The sequence below is a fragment of the Mesoplodon mirus genome (genome assembly GCF_964341445.2).
Source record: "Mesoplodon mirus genome assembly, chromosome: 8".
Taxonomy (NCBI): Eukaryota; Metazoa; Chordata; class Mammalia; order Artiodactyla; family Ziphiidae; genus Mesoplodon; species Mesoplodon mirus.
The window spans coordinates 94,974,305-94,993,604 of record NC_138984.1 but is presented as its reverse complement, the minus strand read 5'-3'; the positions used below and the strand labels follow the sequence as shown (position 1 = coordinate 94,993,604).

The 19,300-nt window shown below is 38.4% G+C and overlaps 1 protein-coding gene across 1 annotated transcript; it reads left to right on the top strand.

The window, feature by feature from the left end:
• The first annotated feature begins 13,884 nt into the window (after positions 1-13,884).
• Positions 13,885-17,947, top strand: LOC309809378 (importin-7-like). The gene is given in 7 exon segments (XM_082630431.1): positions 13,885-14,201; positions 14,205-14,282; positions 14,286-14,420; positions 14,475-14,809; positions 15,219-15,471; positions 15,473-15,763; positions 15,767-17,947. Coding segments are annotated over 7 exon segments (3,108 nt in total). The 5' UTR covers positions 13,885-13,928; the 3' UTR covers positions 17,510-17,947.
• Positions 17,948-19,300: the final 1,353 nt, after the last annotated feature.

The following is a 19,300-nucleotide window of genomic DNA, read 5'->3' as shown; positions in this document are numbered from 1 at the left end:
AACTCAAGGTTTCCAATATTCATCAATAGATATAAAAATACAAACAGGTGTAAACATATGTGTGTGTATATTCCCTAGCACTGTCCACTGGGAGAAACTGGGAGTACTGACACTCCAGTAGCAATAAACACATCTAACTCAGATCTTGGTTTCTAAATACCATCCTCCATAAAAGGAAGCAGAGATGCTTGGAGAAAAAATTAATTCCAGGACTGGGGCAGAGAAAATACAAGATAAGCCCTCTTGTGCCAGGAAGTAAGAAAGTGCTAAGTGAATATAAGGGACATGCTAAAAATACAGAGAAACCAGCATGAACAGGTTCCCATTGGCCAAATCTGGGCTAAAATGAGTATTAAAGTAAGTAATGATATTAGCAAATTATAACTCATTTAATAAAATGGGAATCCAGGAATCCATACTGATAAAAATAAATAAATGAATAAATAAATCGGGAGAAGAGAAAGTTTTTCTTACAGTGGACTACAACTAATAAATGCAGCATGAATAATGGAATTAGGAAATCACATTAGTCAACCATCATTGTAGTAATCCAGTCAAGAAACATCGATTGATTCTAAAACTAGGGAGAGAAAAAGTTTGGTAAGGAATGAGATATTTACACAATTTCAAGTTATCGCTACACAGATAGTGATTAAATTACAAAGGGAAAATGAGTAACTTTACATGGGAGAAACCTGACAAACACAACATTAACCAAGTGATCAGAGTTACATCACCAGTAATGAGATAAAGTGAAGTAGTGGGACATACAATATAATACGGTACAAAAAACATAGCTTCTCTTCTGTGATGTGATGCCAAAAATTGCATAATCTCAATCTGATATTGAGGAAATATCAAACATACTCAAATTGAGGAACAGTCTACAAAATAGCTGACCAGTATCTAGGTCACAAAGATCAAGGAAACGCTAAGGAACTGTTCCAGATGGAAAGTTTCAGGAGTCATGGCATCTAAATGCATCACATGATCCTAGATTGGATCCTTTTATTTTAAAGGACTTTTTCGAGACAACTGGTGAAACTTGGATAGGCTCTGTGGATTAAACAGTAGCAATGTATCAGTGTTAATTTCCTGACTTTGATGTTTATACTGTGGTAATGTAGGAGAACGTCCTTGTTTATAGGAATTACACACTAAAATATTTGCAGGTGCTGAGGCAACATGGTGTCACCTTACTCCCAAGAAAGAAAAGTTATTTGTATTGGGCTTGTAATTTTTCCCTAAGTTTGACATTATTTTAAAATAAACAAACTTAGACACACACACAAATATGTGTATATATGTGTATAAATACACACACAAAAAAATTTGACATTCAGTTTTCAACCAGTCTTTTTTCCCTCTCACAAACTTTTTCATACACATGTGAAAAATGTGTAACTTTCTTCCTTGCACATAAACTTGTGAACAATCACATGCACCAAATTTTCTCTCTTTAGTGGTAAATATTTGGTATTCATTGCTGTCATTTGCTAAGGACATTTTCCATTCTGAAGAGAAGTTCTATCCACAAAAGAAGGCTAGACGAATAATGTTAATGTAGAAGTATATGGATATTCTAATTCCTTTATTTGGCTTATGTTTTTCTATAAAGCATAAACAGGCATTTCTTCTGCTTGAGGAAGAAAGGATGGCTACTGAAAACTGAAAGTAAACTCTGCAGTTTGGGGAAAGTAGGAATTTTTCCAAGAACAAAATTGCTAATCAACACTGGAGGTCATACCTAATGATCAGATAGAAAGAGAGCCCAAAGAGTGTTTAAAGTCATGGGTAGAGCAAAATACTGTAGAGAAGAGCTCTCTGCATGGACTTTTATGGTTCATTGTCTGGAATAAGAACCTTCTGAATGATACTAATGTTTGAAATGAAAGGACCCATATTCATATTCTTGCAATTTTCTCTTAAACTGACTCCACTCTGGTTGAGGTCCCAACCATTATACCAAAACTGCTATTTCCAAGACCACCAAGGACCTCCAAATTGATGTATTCACTGGTGAATGTTCAGTTTTATCTCATTTATTCTGTTAGCAGAATTTTACGAAGGTGATCACTCCTTCCTCCTTTCCTCATTTTGCTTTCATGTCCACATTAATTTTCTTCCTAACTCATTGGGTATGCTCCCTGTGACAGCTTACTACTGGGATACTCCAGAGCTCAGACCTTAGACACTTCCTCTTCTCTACCCATAATTGTGTCTTTTAGTGACTCATTCAGTCTCACAGCTCTCAATAACATCTATTCAGCTGGCCCCTCCCTTGATCTCAAATTCAGATTAAAAATTACCAACTTGATACCTAGTAAACACCCAAGTAGAGATATCTCCACGTTAAATGTCCAGAATCCTGAACTTCCCCTACAAAAGCAGCTCTTCTGTCTTCCTATTTTTGTTAATGACAAATCCACTTTTCTAGTTGATCAGAACAAAAGATCTCAGAGTCATTCTTCACTTTGCTCTTTCTCTCATACCGATATCCAATCTGGTCCAAATCTTGTCAACTCCACCTTCAAAATGCATCCAGAATTTCACTACTTCTCACTACCTTCACTGTCACTTTCCTGGCTCAAGCCACCTGCTTCCAGCTAGGATTACTAAAATTGCCTCTTAATTGGCCTGCTTTAACCTTCGCCTCTACAGTCTATTTTTAACACAGAAGCCAAAATGATCCTTTAAAATTTGTCAGATCATATCACTAAGCTGGTGAAAGTTTTCCAAGGGACTCATTTCAAAGAATAAAAGCCAAAGTATTTACAGTGCTCTATAAAGTCGTATGCAATCTGTTATTCTGTACCTTTTTTTTTTTTTTTTTTTACTTAACCTTATGGTACTTTCCTCCTGCTCACTCCACTCTACCCTCTCTGACCTCCTAGCTGCATCTAGAATACTCCTGGTATACTCCCACCACAGAGCACTTGCTGTTCTCTCTAACTAGAAAGCTCTTGCCCCAAAAACCTACATAGATCTCACGCTTACCTCTTTCATGTCTTAGCCCAGGTCATCTTTTCAGCAAGGCCTTCTCTGGTTACCCTATTTACAATCTCAGCTCTTCCCATCCCAAACCACTCCTAGAGCTCTAATTCCTCTTTCCTTCTGTAGTTTTCTTCAAAGTGCATAACATTGTCTAATGCACTATATAATTTATTAATTTTGTTTTATTTAATGTTTAACTTCCTGCTAGAATATAAACTCCACAAGCACATATTTTCATCTTTTAGTTTACTACTAAATTTCTAGCACTAAATTAGTGCCTGGAGCATGGTATCCACTTCATAAATATTTATGAATGAATGAAACCTAATGGGAAAGCAATAAACTAAAGTAGGTCAACCAGCAGCCAGAATTTGATGGACAAGGTGGTAGGGAAGAGGAGAGAGAAAGTGGAAATCATACCCTTCTGTTGTATAGATACCAATCACAATTTGGCAGTGAGATCAGCCTGCCCTGCTATAGCTGGTCAAAAACTCCCTTGGACAACAAGGTATCCCAGTGTGAATAAAGATTAAACACTAGTTACCACTGATCTAGTCAGTGTAATCTGATATTTACTGAAAGGAGGAAAGGGCCAAGAACTTAGATCATAAACTTTGACAAACCAGTGTCTACATAGAATTTCAGATATTAAAAGAATACCATATTTTTAATAGTTTTAGAGGGTTAATCTCTGAATTTACATTCCAACAGACAGGTACCCACACAGCAGCAAACAAACAAAAAATCAGCACAAAGGCTGATGTCAGTTTAATAACTGTGCTTTTAGAAATTTTAAATATCACTGGAAGTGGATCAGTCATCCAACAGCTAATATTAGCTAATTAAGATTTGGCAAATCACAGAATCTTGACAATTTTTATACATGAGAACACTATTCTTAATGTGAGAGCCTCTTGGGGAAATGAGAACTGTGCTTTTGAACATACAGGATACAATCTGATCCCTCAGAAATATCCCTGGTCCTTAATAGTCCCTGTATATTCCTGAATATTCCTTGTGGATATTTAAAAAACATTTCAAGAACTCCAAGTTGTCTGGCAGTAGTACTGCACAATTAAAAGCTGTTAACTACACTATAGCCAATGGACCATACAGTTGATACAAATATAGATACAGAAATAATAAAGGTTAGGATTCACCTAGCATAGGTAAATATGACATGGGTAGAGTTTGTATTGTATGTCCCAGAACACTTTTTGCTTCTTCCTTCCACTCTCTCATTTTTTCTCCCCTCAACATCCTTCGCATGTGACCAGTATTTAAATATTCACTCTACCCATTGATTTTTTATCCTCAGGAAATGACCTCATATATTAAAGTCTAAAAAGTCTAATTTTTCTTGAAAGTAATAGGTCTTAGACCAAAGAGATTACCCTCTAATTGTGGAATTCAGCAATCAATAAAAAGGAGCAATGGTAGTTTTTCTAGCATCAGGAAAGCATATCAATATGATATCTACTCAATCATTTTCTTCATTCAATCAACAAAGCATTGACTACCTGCTTTGTGATAGGCAGTATTAAGTGCTGAGTATATAGCAGTGAACAAAAAGATATGTTTCAGAGCCTCCAAAGTTTACAACCTAGTAAAGAGAAATAGATATAAATTATGTAAATTCATAGCTATATAATTACAGAATATAACTGTAAGATGATCAAGTTTCATGAAGATAAGAGGCAGGGTACTATGACAGCAAACAACAGAGTACTTAAATGGGAAAGTTTGTGAAAGCTTGTCTGCAGAGGTACTACTTAGGTCAAGACCTGAAGGATGAGAGAGCACAGTCATACCACAAAACTAGAAGAAGAACATTCTATGTGGTGGCAAAGCTCTAAGGTAGGAAAGAGTTTGGAATTTTCTAGAAAGGATAAGTACCAGTGTAAATGGAGCATAGTTAAGGAGGGTGGGAACAGTTCGAGATAATGTTGGTCAAATTTTTTGTATCTTATAGGACATTGTAAGGAGCTTGGACTTTTATGTGCAAGGAGTAAGTATTTTAAAGGATTTTTAAGAAGTTTAATTTGACTTGGTTTATAGTTTTAAAAGCTCAGAAACACTGCTATGTGATGAATGGTTATGGTGGGCTGGAGGAGGGAGTAAAGAAGGAAATGGAGAGATCAATTAGAAGACTATTATGATAATCCCAGTGAAAGATACTGTGCCCTCAACTAGGGTGGTGGAAGAGATGGTGAAAAATAACTGGGTTGAAGGCATGCTTTGGAGGTATAATCTATGACTCACTGAAGGATCAGGTATGGTTATGAAGGAGAAGAAGAAATCACATATGATTTCCAAGTTCCAAGTTTGAGCAACTATGTGGTGGTGGTATCAGATATTGAGATGGTTTAAAAAGCAGCAGGGGTGTGGGGGGAGAGTTTTCAGAGGGCAAGTTAGAGTTCTGCTCTAGATATGTTAAGTTTAAGACAACTGTGAGTCATTCAAGTGGAGAGAGATGTCAAGAAGCTAGCTAGAGAAGACTTCTACTTCCAACCAAAATAAAGTTGGAATCACCAAAATAAACTAACAAAATGTATAAAAGAATTGTTTTCAAGGCACTTGATATATGGCAACAAAGGAGAGTGACCCCCTGAGGTACAGGGAACAAATGAGGTGACCCTTAAGATGATCTTATTTAAATTCCTGAGAGAGTTCCCACAAGGTGGCACAGGGAACAGAAACCTGGGAAAAGCCCCAAGTTGAGGAGATGGAGCTGAGAATGTAGGGGGATCAAGAAGGCTTGAGTTCACAGGACAAGAAAACTGGAGAGGAGAGAGCTGCATTGAGAAAAAAAAAGCCTGGAATTCTGCAGAGAACCTCACTCAAGTATTTAGTAGAGCACTGGTCATGATAATGATTTGAGTAAACTACCTGAGGGACTGAGAAAGAATCATCTGAAAGGATGAGCAGCAAAAGAACTTGGAGCTTACGTGGGCTGGAATAATCCCATTCACCCTAGGAAGACTGGAAAATCTCATGAGTTATGGGGCATTGAGTGGATATTCAGAATTATCTAGCTTCAATAATGGTAATTCCCCTGGATTAAACACTGCTCTGATTTCACCAAATGAATCTTCAAAGAAGACCTGAAAGGATCAAGTTGTTTCCAAGTAACTTAACTACACCCCAGAATAAAGCCCAAAAATATTTACAGGGAAAAAAACATCCAGCACAAATAAGGTAAACTTCACAATGCCTGGCATCAAATCAAAAATTACCAGGAATGCAAAGTAGCAGGAAAATGTGACCCATTTTAAAGAAAAAAAATGGATCAAAATAAATCAACTGAAACAGACCCAGGAATGACACAGATGTTAGAATTAGGAGTCAATAATATTACAACAGTTATTATATAATTGTTTTCCATATTGTTAAAAACTCAAGGAGAAACATGGAAGATACAAAAAATATAAAATAAAAATTTTAGAGATGAAAACTACAATGTCTGAGATGAAAAGTACACTGAATTGTATGAACAGCAGATTAGTCATTGCAGAAGAAAATACTTAATGGATTCAAAGACATGGCAACAGAAATTATCAAAATGAAACAATGAGAAAAAGAATTTAAAAATAAATAGAGCTTCACTGAGCTCATTCTAAAATGCCTATGGAAATACAAAGAACTAGAATACCCAAAATAACTTTAAAAAAAGAAGAGTAACACTACTTGTTTTTAAGATGGATATAAGCTACATTAATGAAAGCAGTGTGGTATTGGCATGGAAATACACAAATAGATCAACAGAACAGAACAGATTACAGAAATAGACCTACACACATACAGACAACTAGTTTTTTGACAAGGGTGAAAGGCAATTCAATTGAGAAAAGATAGTCTTTCAAAAACTGGTGCTGAAACAATTGAATATCCATATGCAGGAACTGGATACCATATGTAGTAAAATGAGCTTTGATCCATAATTTGAACCACATAAAAATTCATTCAAAATGAACCCTACACCTAAATGTAGAACACAGAATTATAAACATTCTGGAAGAAAATATAAAATTGCTGTAACCCTGGTTTAGGCAAATATTTTTTAGATATAACTCCAAAACCATGATACAGAATATAGATCAGTCAGTTGTAGTTTATCCAAATTAAAGATGTCTGCTCTTCATTTCTCCAAAAAAGATACACAGATTGCCAACAAACACATAAAAGGATGCTCAACATCACTACTCATTAGAGAAATACAAATCAAAACTACAATGAAGTATCACCTCACACCTGTCAGAATGGCCATCATCAAAAAATCTACAAACAATAAATGCTGGAGAGGGTGTGGAGAAAAGGGAACCCTGTTGCACTGTTGGTGGGAATGTAAATTGATACAGCCACTATGGAGGACAGTATGGGAGGTCCTTAAAAACTAAAAATAGAATTACCGAGAGGGGAACCAAGATGGCGGAGTAGAAAGACTTGATCTCACTCCCTCTTGTGAGAACACATGAATCACAACTAGCTGCTAGACGATCATTGACAAGAAGACACTGGAACTCACCAAAAAAGATACCCCACATCCAAAGACAAAGGAGAAGCCACAATGAGACAGTAGGAGGGGCGCAATCACAGCAAAATCAAATCCCATAACAGCTGGGTGGGTGACTCACAGACTGGAGAACACTTATACCACAGAAGTCCACCAACTGGAGTGAAGGTTCTGAGCCCCACGTCAGGCTTCCCAACCTGGGGGTCCGGCAACAGGAGGAGGAATTCCTAGAGAAACAGACTTTGAAGGCTAGTGGGATTTGATTGCAGGACTTCGACAGGATTGGGGGAAACAGAGACCCCACTCTTGAAGGGCACACACAAAGTAGTGTGCGCATCGGGACGCAGTGGAAGGAGCAGTGAACCCAGGAAAGACTGAACCAGACCTACCTGCTAGTGTTGGAGGGTCTCCTGCAGAGGTGGGGGTTGGCTGTGGGTCACCGTGGGGACAAGAACACTGGCAGAGGAAGTTCTGGGAAGTACTCCTTGGCATCAGCCCTCCCAGAGTCTGCCGTTAGCCCCACCAAAGAGCCCAGGTAGGCTCCATTGTTGGGTTGCCCCAGGCCAAACATCCAACAGGGAGGGAACACAGCCCCACCCATCAGCAGTCAAGCGGATTAAAGTTTTACTGAGCTCTGCCCACCAAAGCAACACACAGCTCTACCCACCACCAGTCCCTCCGACCAGGAAACCTGCACAAGCCTCTTAGATAGACTCATCCACCAGAGGGCAGACATGAGAAGCAAGAAGAACTACAATCCTGCAGCCTGTGGAACAAAAACCACATTCACAGAAAGATAGACAAGATGAAAAGGCAGAGGGCTATGTACCAGATGAAGGAACAAGATAAAACACCAGAAAAACAACTAAATGAAGTGGAGATACGTAACATTCCAGAAAAAGAATTCAGAATAATGATAGTGAAGACGATCCAGTATCTCGGAAAAAGGAGGCAAAGATTGAGAAGATGCAAGAAATGTTTAACAAACACCTAGAAGAATTAAAGATCAAACAAACAGAGATGAACAAAACAATAACTGAAATGAAAACTACACCAGAAGGAATCAATAGCAGAATAACTGAGGCAGAAGAATGGATAAGTGACCTGGAAGACAGAATGGTGGAATTCACTGCTGTGGAACAGAATAAAGAAAAAAGAATGAAAAGAAATGAAGACAGCCTAAGAGACCTCTGGGACAACATTAAATGCAACAACATTCATATTATAGCGGTCCCAGGAGAAGAGAGAGAGAAAGGACCAGAGAAAATATTTGAAGAGATTAGAGTCGAAAACTTCCCTAACATGGGAAAGGAAATAGCCACCCAAGTCCAGGAAGCACAGCAAGTCCCATACAGGATAAACCCAAGGAGAAATATGCCGAGACACATAATAATCAAACTGGCAAAAGTTAAAGACAAAGAAAAATTATTGAAAGCAGCAAGGGAAACATGACAAATAACATACAGGGAACTCCCATAAGGTTAACATCTGATTTCTCAGCAGAAACTCTAAAAGCCAGAAGGGAGTGGCATGATAAAGTGATGAAAGGGAAGAACCTACAACCAAGATTACTCTATCCAGCAAGGATCTCATTCAGATTCAATGGAGAAATCAAAAGCTTTACAAACAAGCAAAAGCTAAGAGAATTCAGCACCACCAAACCATCTCTATAACAAATGCTAAAGCAACTTCTCTAAGTGGGAAACACAAGAGAAGAAAAGGACCTGCAAAAACAAACCCATAACAATTAAGAAAATGGTCATAAGAACAAAGATATCGATAATTACCTTAAACGTGAATGGATTAAATGCTCCAACCAAAAGACACAGGCTGCTTGAATGGATACAAAAAGAAGACCCATATATATGCTGTCTGGAAGAGACCAACTTCAGACCTAGGGACACATACAGACTGAAAGTGAGGGGATGGAAAAGATATTCCATGCAAATGGAAATCAAAAGAAAGCTGGAATAGCAATACTCATATCAGATAAAACAGACTTTAAAATAAAGAATGTTAAAAGAGACAAGGAAGGACACTACATAATGATCAAGGGATCAATCCAAGAAGAAGATATAACAATTATAAATATATATGCACCCAACACAGGAGCACCTCAATACATAAGGCAACTGCTAACAGCTGTAAAAGAGGAAATCGACAGTAACACAATAATAGTGGGGGACTTTAACACCTCACTTACACCAAGGGACAGATCATCCAAAATGAAAATAAATAAGGAAACAGAAGCTTTAAATGACACAATAGACCAGATAGATTTAATTGATATTTACAGGACATTCCATCCAAAAAGAGAAGATTACACTTTCTTCTCAAGTGCGCACGGAACATTCTTCAGGATAGATCACATTTTGGGTCACAAATCAAGCCTCAGTAAATTTAAGAAACCTGAAATAATATCAAGCATCTTTTCTGACCACAACATTATGAGATTAGAAATGAATTACAGGGGAAAAAACATAAAAATCACAAACACATGGAGGCTAAACACTACATTACTAAACAACTAAGAGATCACTGAAGAAATCAAAGAGGAAATCAAAAATTACCTAGAGACAAATGACAATGAAAACACGACAATCCAAAACCTATGGGATGTAGCAAAAGCAGTTCTAACAGGGAAGTTTATAGCTATACAAGCCTACCTCAAGAAACAAGAAAAATCTCAAATAAATAATCTAACCTTACACCTAAAGGAACTAGAGAAAGAAGAACAAACGAAATCCAAAGTTAGCAGAAGGAAAGAAATCATAAAGATCAGAGCAGAAATAAATGAAATAGAAACAAAGAAAACAATAGCAAAGATCAATAAAACTAAAAGCTGTTCTTTGAGAAGATAAACAAAATTGACAAACCATTAGCCAGACTCATCAAGAAAAAGAGGGAGAGGACTCAAATCAATAATACTAGAAATGAAAAAGGAGATGTTACAAGAGACACTGCAGAAATACAAATCATCCTAAGACACTACTACAAGCAACTCTATGCCAATAAAATGGACAACGTGGAAGAAATGGACAGATTCTTAGAAAGTGTAACCTTCCAAGACTGAACCAGGAAGAAATAGAAAATATGAATGGACCAATCAGAAGTAATAAAATTGAAACTGTGATTAAAAATCTTCCAAAAAACAGAAGTCCAGGACCAGATGGCTTCACAGGTGAATTCTATCAAACATTTATAGAAGAGCTAACACCCATCCTTCTCAAACTCTTCCAAAAAACTGCAGAGGAAGGAACACTCCCAGACTCATTCTAGGAGGCCACCATCACCCTGATACCAAAACCAGACAAAGATACTGCAAAAAAAGAAAATTACAGACCAATATCACTGATGAATATAGATGCAAAAATCCTCAACAAAATACTAGTAAACAGAATCCAACAACACATTAAAAGGATCAAACACCATGATCAAGTGGGATTTATCCCAGGGATGCAAGGATTCATCAATATATGCAAATCAATCAATGTGATACACCATATTAACAAATTGAAGAATAAAAATCATATGATCATCTCAGTAGATGCAGAAAAAGCTTTTGACAAAATTCAACACCCATATATGATAAAAACTCTCCAGAAAGTGGGCATAGAGGGAACCTACCTCAACATAATAAAAACCACATATGACAAACCCACAGCAAACATCATTCTCAATGGTGAAAAACTGAAAGCATTACCTCTAAGATCAGGAACATGAAAAGGATGTCCACTCTCACCACTATTATTCAACATAGTTTTGGAAGTCCTATCCTCGGCAATCAGAGAAGAAAAAGAAATAAAAGGAATACAAATTGGAAAAGAAGAGGTAAAACTGTCACTGTTTGCAGATGACATGATACTATACATAGAGAATCCTAAAGATGCCACAGAAAACTACTACAGCTAATCAATGAATTTGGTAAGGTTGCAGGATATAAAATTAATGCACAGAAATCTCTTGCATTCCTATACATTAATGATGAAAAATCTGAAAGAGAAGTTAAGGAAACACTCCCATTTACCATTGCAAGAGAAAGAATAAAATACCTAGGAATAAACCTACCTAGGGAGACCAAAGACCTGTATGCAGAAAACTATAAGACACTGATGAAAGAAACTAAAGATGATACCAACAGATGGAGAGATATACCATGCTCTTGGATTGGAAGAATCAATATTGCGAAAATGACAATACGACCCAAAGCAATATACAGATTCAACGCAATCCCTACCAAATTACCAATGGCATTTTTTACAGAACTAGAACAAAAAATCTTAAAATTTGTATGGAGACACAAAAGACCCCGAATAGCCAAAGCTGTCTTGAGGGAAAGAAACGGAGCTGGAGGAATCAGACTCCCTGACTTCAGACTATACTACAAAGCTACAGTAATCAAGACAATATGATACTGGCACAAAAACAGAAACATAGATCAATGGAACAAGATAGAAAGCCCAGAGGTATACCCACACACCTATGGTCAACTAATCTATGACAAAGGAGGCAAGGATATACAATGGAGAAGACAGTCTCTTCAATAAGTGGTGCTGGGAAAACTGGACAGCTACATGTAAAAGAATGAAATTAGAACACTCCCTAACACCATACACAAAAATAGACTCAAAATGGATTAGAGACCTAAATGTAAGACCGGACACTATAAAACTCTTAGAGGAAAACATAGGAAGAACACTCTTTGACATAAAACACAGCAAGATCTTTTTTTGATCCACATCCTAGAGGATGTGGAAATAAAAACAAAAATAAACAAATGGAACCTAATGAAACTTCAAAGCTTTTGCACAGCAAAGGAAACCATAAACAAGATGAAAAGACAACCCTCAGAATGGGAGAAAATATTTGCAAACGAATCAACAGACAAAGGATTAATCTCCAAAATATATAAACAGCTCATGCAGCTCAATATTGAAAAAACAAACAACCCAATCCAAAAATGGGCAGAAGACCTAAATAGACATTTCTCCAAAGAAGACATACAGATGGCCAAGAAGCACATGAAAAGCTGTTCAACATGATTAATTATTAGAGAAATGCAAATCAAAACTACAATGAGGTACCACCTCACACCAGTTAGAATGGCCATCATCAGAAAATCTACAAACAACAAATGCTGGAGAGGGTGTGGAGGAAAGGGAACCCTCTTGCACTGTTGGTGGGAATGTAAATTGATACAGCCACTATGGAGAACAGTATGGAGGTTCCTTAAAAAACTAAAAATAAAATTACCATATGATCCAGCAATCCCACTACTGGGCATATATCCAGAGAAAACCATAATTCACAAAGACACATGCACCCCAATGTTCATTGCACCACTATTTACAACAGCCAGGTCATGGAAGCAACCTAAATGCCCATCGACAGATGAATGGGTAAAGAAGATGTGGTACATATATGGAATGGAATATTACTCAGCCATGAAAAGGAATGAAATTGTGTCATTTGTAGAGACGTGGATGGATCTAGAGACTGTCATACAGAGTGAAGTAAGTCAGAAAGAGAAAAACAAATATCGTATATTAACGCATATATGTGGAACCTAGAAAAATGGTACAGATGAACTGGTTTGCAGGGCAGAAACTGAGACACAGATGTAGAGAACAAACGTATGGAAACCAAGGGGGGAAAGCCACAGGGGGGCGGGGGTGGTGGTGGTGTGATGAATTGGGAGACTGGGATTGACTTGTATACACTGATGTGTATAAAACTGATGACTAATAAGAGCCTGCTGTATAAAAAAGAAAAAAAAAAAAGAAAAAAAAAAAGATTTCCCCCTGAAAACCAACAGGGAGATCGTTCAGTATATAAAAGAATTTAAAGGGAAAAACGTCACCCCAGGGGTGCTGCCTCCTCCTCATATTGTCAGAAGGACCAGATATATGCACTTGGAGCAGAAATACCAATTATTTTCTTACATGCTGTGGACTTGGATAAGAAAAATGTCTCCTCCCCATAATCTCACCATTTACTTTGGCTCCACCTATGTAGCCCTTACAAGAGAATTTGCTAATTTTGTTCTGCAAGACCAGAGAGCCATTGATTTACTTGGGTGGTCTAAGGACACCTACTCTCCTGATGAACATTTCTGGGTGACACTTAAGAGGATTCCAGCAGGTCTTGTCTGTAGGAGCGACAGCTCAGGGCCACATGGGCTGCGGACTGCCCAAGTGGACTACATCTCCCAAAGGGCTCCACGGGCACACCGACAGGAAGTGGCTGGAGCATCTCCCGCCTCCATGCTGAGGAGAAGAGGTTCTATCCGTGGTCTTGGCGCTTCTCTTTCCTTTCGCGGTGGTTGCTGCTGCGGAGCACGGCGAGTCCATGTGTGCAGTGAGGGGCGCTATTCCTGGGCCAGTAGCACCCGAGCCCCGGGTTTGACTGCGTCCGCCCTGTGATGGACCCCAACACCATTATCGAAGCCCTGCGGGGCACCATGGACCCAGCCCTGCGTGAGGCCATGGAGCGCCAGCTCAATGAAGCACACAAGTCTCTGAATTTTGTTTCAACACTGCTTCAGATTACTATGTCAGAACAACTGGATTTACCTGTGAGACAGGCAGGTGTTATCTATTTGAAAAATATGATAACACAGTATTGGCCTGATCGGGAAATGGCACCAGGGGATATATCCCCTTATACTATTCCAGAAGAAGATAAACATTGTATTTGAGTAAATATTGTAGAAGTCATTATCCACTCTCCTGAGCTCATCAGGGTACAAAGTACTACATGCATTCATCATATCATCTAACATGATTATCCAAGTTGCTGGACTACCATTGTGGACAAAATTGGCTTTTACCTTCAGTCTGATAACAGTGCATGTTGGCTAGGAATTCTTCTTTGCCTCTATCAGCTTGTGAAAAATTATGACTACCCATCTTCCTGCTAAGGAATGTTCCAGCTGTTGCTCCAGCCTCTGTCAGAGTGCCAGTTGTAGTTCTGGTATAAGAAACCAGAGGAACGGAGTCCATTGGTAGCAGCAATGCAATATTTCCTGCCAGTTCTAAAGAACCGTTTTATCCAGCTTCTTTCTGATCAGTCTGATCAATCTGTCCTCATCCAGAAACAAATTTTCAAGATCTTCTATGCTCCTTTTCAGTATACACTACCACTGGAGCTGATAAACCAACAGAACCTGACAGAATGGATAGAAATTTTAACGACTGTTGTGAACAGGGATGTACCTAATGAAACACTTCAAGGTGAAGAAGATGATAGACCTGAGTTACCATGGTGGAAATGTAAGAAGTGGGCTTCACATATCTTAGCAAGGCTTTTTTTTTTTTTTTTTTTAAGCCTTGCGCTCCCTGAAGGTTTTCCGGCAAACCATTTTTTTTTTTTTAAACAGAGAACAGGAGTATTTATTTATTTATTTATTTATTTTAACATTTATTTATTTATTTATTTATTTTTGGCTGTGTTGGGTCTTCGTTTCTGTGTGAGGGCTTTCTCTAGTTGTGGCAAGTGGGGGCCACTCTTCATCGTGGTGCGCGGGCCTCTCACTATCGCGGCCTCTCTTGTTGCGGAGCACAGGCTCCAGACGCACAGGCTCAGTAGTTGTGGCTCACGGGCCTAGTTGCTCCGCGGCATGTGGGATCTTCCCAGACCAGGGCTCGAACCCGTGTCCCTTGCATTGGCAGGCAGATTCTCAACCACTGCACCACCAGGGAAGCCCAGCAAGGCTTTTTGAAAGATATGGAAGCCCTGGCAATGTTTCTAAGGAGTATAATGAATTTGCTGAAGTATTTCTGAAGACATTTGCTGTTGATGTCCAACAAGTTTTATTGAAGGTGTTATATCAGTACAAGGAGAAGCAATATATGTCTCCTCGAGTTTTACAACAGACATTAAATTATATTAATCAAGGAGTTTCTCATGCTCTCACCTGGAAGAATCTGAAGCCTCATATACAAGGCATTATCCAAGATGTTATTTTTTCCATTGATGTGCTATACAGATGCTGATGAGGAACTTTGGCAAGAAGACCCCTGTGAATATATACACATGAAGTTTGATGTGTTTGAGGATTTCACCTCTCCTACCACTGCTGCCCAGACACTTTTGTTTACAGCTTGTAGTAAGAGGAAAGAGGTACTACAAAAGACTATGGGATTTTGCTACCAGATTCTTACAGAACTAAATGCTGATCCTCGAAAAAAAGATGGAGCCCTGCATATGATTGGCTCTTCAGCTGAAATACTTCTGAAGAAAAAGTTCTACAAAGATTAGATGGAATATATGTTGCAGAATCATGTATTCCCTCTCTTCAGCAGTGAACTAGGCTACATGAGAGCGAGGGCTTGCTGGGTCCTTCACTATTTTTGTGAAGTGAAATTCAAAAGTGACCAGAACCTGCAAACAGCCCTAGAGCTGACACGAAGATGTCTGATTGATGATACGGAAACGCCTTTTAAAGTGGAAGCTGCCATTGCACTTCAAGTGCTGATCAGCAATCAAGAGAGCGCTAAAGAACACATCACACCATTCATCCGACCTGTCATGCAGGCTCTTCTTCATATTATAAGAGAAACAGAAAATGATGATCTTACCAGTGTAATTCAGAGAATGATCTGCGAGTACAGTGAAGAAGTTACTCCTATTGCAGTAGAAATGATACAACATTTGGCAATGACGTTTAATCAGGTAATCCAGACTGGGCCAGATGAAGAAGGAAGTGATGACAAAGCAGCTACTGCTATGGGAATCCTGAATACCATCGACACACTTCTTAGTGTAGTTGAAGATCATAAAGAAATAACCCAGCAGCTTGAAGGAATCTGCTTACAGGCCATTGGAACTGTTTTACAACAGCATGTCTTAGAATTCTATGAGGAGATCTTCTCTTTAGCACATAGTTTGACATGTCAACAAGTGTCTCCACAGATGTGGCAGCTACTACCTCTGGTATTTGAGGTTTTTCAGCAAGATGGCTTTGATTACTTTACAGATATGATGGCTCTGCTTCATAATTACCTAACAGTTGATACAGACACACTTCTGTCTGATACCAAGTACCTTGAAATGATATACAGTATGTGCAAAAAGGTTCTTACAGGAGTTGCAGGAGAAGATGCAGAATGTCATGCAGCAAAATTGTTAGAGGTGATCATTCTGCAGTGCAAAGGGCGTGTCACTGACCAGTGTATTCCCTTATTTGTGGAAGCAGCTTTAGAGAGACTGACAAGAGAGGTGAAGACAAGTGAACTTCGAACAATGTGTCTGCAAGTTGCCGTTGCAGCTTTGTATTATAATCCACACCTACTTCTCAACACCTTAGAAAATCTTCACTTCCCTAATAATATTGAACCAGTTACAAATCATTTTATTACACAGTGGCTTAATGATGTTGATTGTTTCTTGGGGCTTCACGACAGAAAGATGTGTGTTCTGGGCCTATGTGCTCTTATTGATATGGAACAAATACCACAAGTTTTAAATCAGGTTTCTGGACAGATTTTACTAGCTTTTATTCTTTTATTTAATGGATTAAAAAGAGCATATGCCTGCCATGCAGAACACGAGAATGACAGTGATGATGATGATGAATTGGAGGAACTGGGGAGTGATGAAGATGATATTGATGAAGATGGACAAGAATATTTGGAGATCCCGGCTAAGCAAGCGGGCGAAGATGGAGATGATGAAGACTGGGAAGATGATGATGCTGAAGAAACTGCCCTGGAAGGCTATTCCACGATCATTGATGATGAAGATAACCCTGTTGATGAGTATCAGATATTTAAAGCTATATTTCAAACTATACAAACACATAATCCCGTGTGGTATCAGGCTCTGACTCATGGTCTTAATGAAGAACAAAGAAAACAGTTACAGGATATAGCAACTCTAGCTGATCAAAGAAGAGCAGCCCATGAATCCAAAATGATTGAGAAGCATGGAGGATACAAACTCAGTGCTCCAGTTGTGGCAAGTTCTTTCAATTTTGGAGGCCCGGCACCAGGGATGAATTGAGTTACCACTTTCCTACAGTGTGATTGTAGTGAAGAGCTTGTGTTCCTCCTAGTAGCAGTTCCAGAACTGGTTCATGTTTTTCACTCTAAACTAACTGATCAATAGATGGACAAAAAAAACCCAGGAGGTGGGACCTGATCATGCAACTTGGCACTGAAAATGAATCCAGAAGGATTTTGGCAGGGGAGGGAGGTAACTTGGGGGGCAGGGAGTATTTTCTTTATTTTTCGAAAAAAGTAAGATTCTGACTAAAAGTTCAAGTGACACTGTGGAAATCTGCAACAAGAGAGGATGTCATGAAGGCAGCTTTTCTTTTTCCTAGGAAAAAATAGGCATGGGCTACAGGACTATTTAAAATGTCTCATTTACAGTATAAGCTCAGAGGTAGATGTAATTTTTACACCTATGAGTATCTGTCCGATTTCTGTCTCTTCCTCACCATTGGGTATCTATTCTTTATATGTAAATAAGATAAGGTAATCGATAGTTTTATTCAATCTTTGTCATTTTCATCATCAAAGCTTGTTCCTATGTAGATTATTGGACATTTATTGTAGCACTACATAACTGATTAAAAAAAATCTGTAAATGAATTAACACTTTCATATTGAAACAAGCTTGCTAGCCTATGTATAAAATAACAAAATGTTTTCTGTTTATAAAAAGATGGGATGTAATGGAGTGGGGGGCAGGGGTAATTTCAACTTATTAATTTAAAAATGAACTAGCAATTTTGTACCTGGTACTTTGTGGTGTACTGGTGTACTCACCCCTGATAGTGACTTGAATTCAGTATGTTAAAAGGGGTTAGTGATATTTCCTTGCTGCTAAAAATGGAAACTCCCTCTGTGTCCTGTTTTTTCTTAAAACTCTCAGTGTACAAGTGGATATTTGGATAGAAGACCTTACTGTAACAAATAGGAAAGATGATATTTGAAGCATGTAAATTGGATATAAAATTCTACTCTTAAAGAATTGATAAAAGAGTATGGCTAAACATCTATATATGCAATCTATTAGAAGAACTTAATTCTGCAAAAAGAACTACCATACAACCCAGCAATCCCACTACTGGCCATATACCCTGAGAAACCCATAATTCAAAAAGAGTCATGTACCACAATGTTCATTGCAGCTCTATTTACAATAGCCAGGACATGGAAGCAACCTAAGTGTCCATCGACAGATGAATGGATAAAGAAGATGTGGCACATATATACAATGGAATATTACTCAGCCATAAAAAATGAAACTGAGTTATTTGTAGTGAGGTGGATGGACCTAGAGTCTGTCATACAGAGTGAAGTTAAGTCAGAAAGAGAAAAACAAATACCGTATGCTAACACATATGTATGGAATCTAGAAAAAATTGGTTCTGAAGAACCTAGGGGCAGGACAGGAATAAAGATGCAGACGTAGAGAATGGACTTGAGGACGTGGGGAGGGGGAAGGGTAAGCTGAGATGAAGTGAGACAGTGGCATGGACATACATACACTACCAAATGTAAAATAGATAGCTAGTGGGAAGCAGCTGCATAGCACAGGGAGATCAGCTCGGTGCTTTGTGACCACCTAGAGGGGTGGGATAGGGAGAGTGGGAGGGAGATGCAAGAGGTAGGAGATACGGGGATATATGTATATGTATAGCTGATTCACTTTGTTATAAAGCAGAAACTAAAACACCATTGTAAAGCAATTATACTTCAATAAAGATGTTAAAAAAAAAAAGAGAGAGAGAGAGAAAATGTCTGCTCTTTGAAAGGCCCTGAGGTGAGAATGAAGACAAGCCAT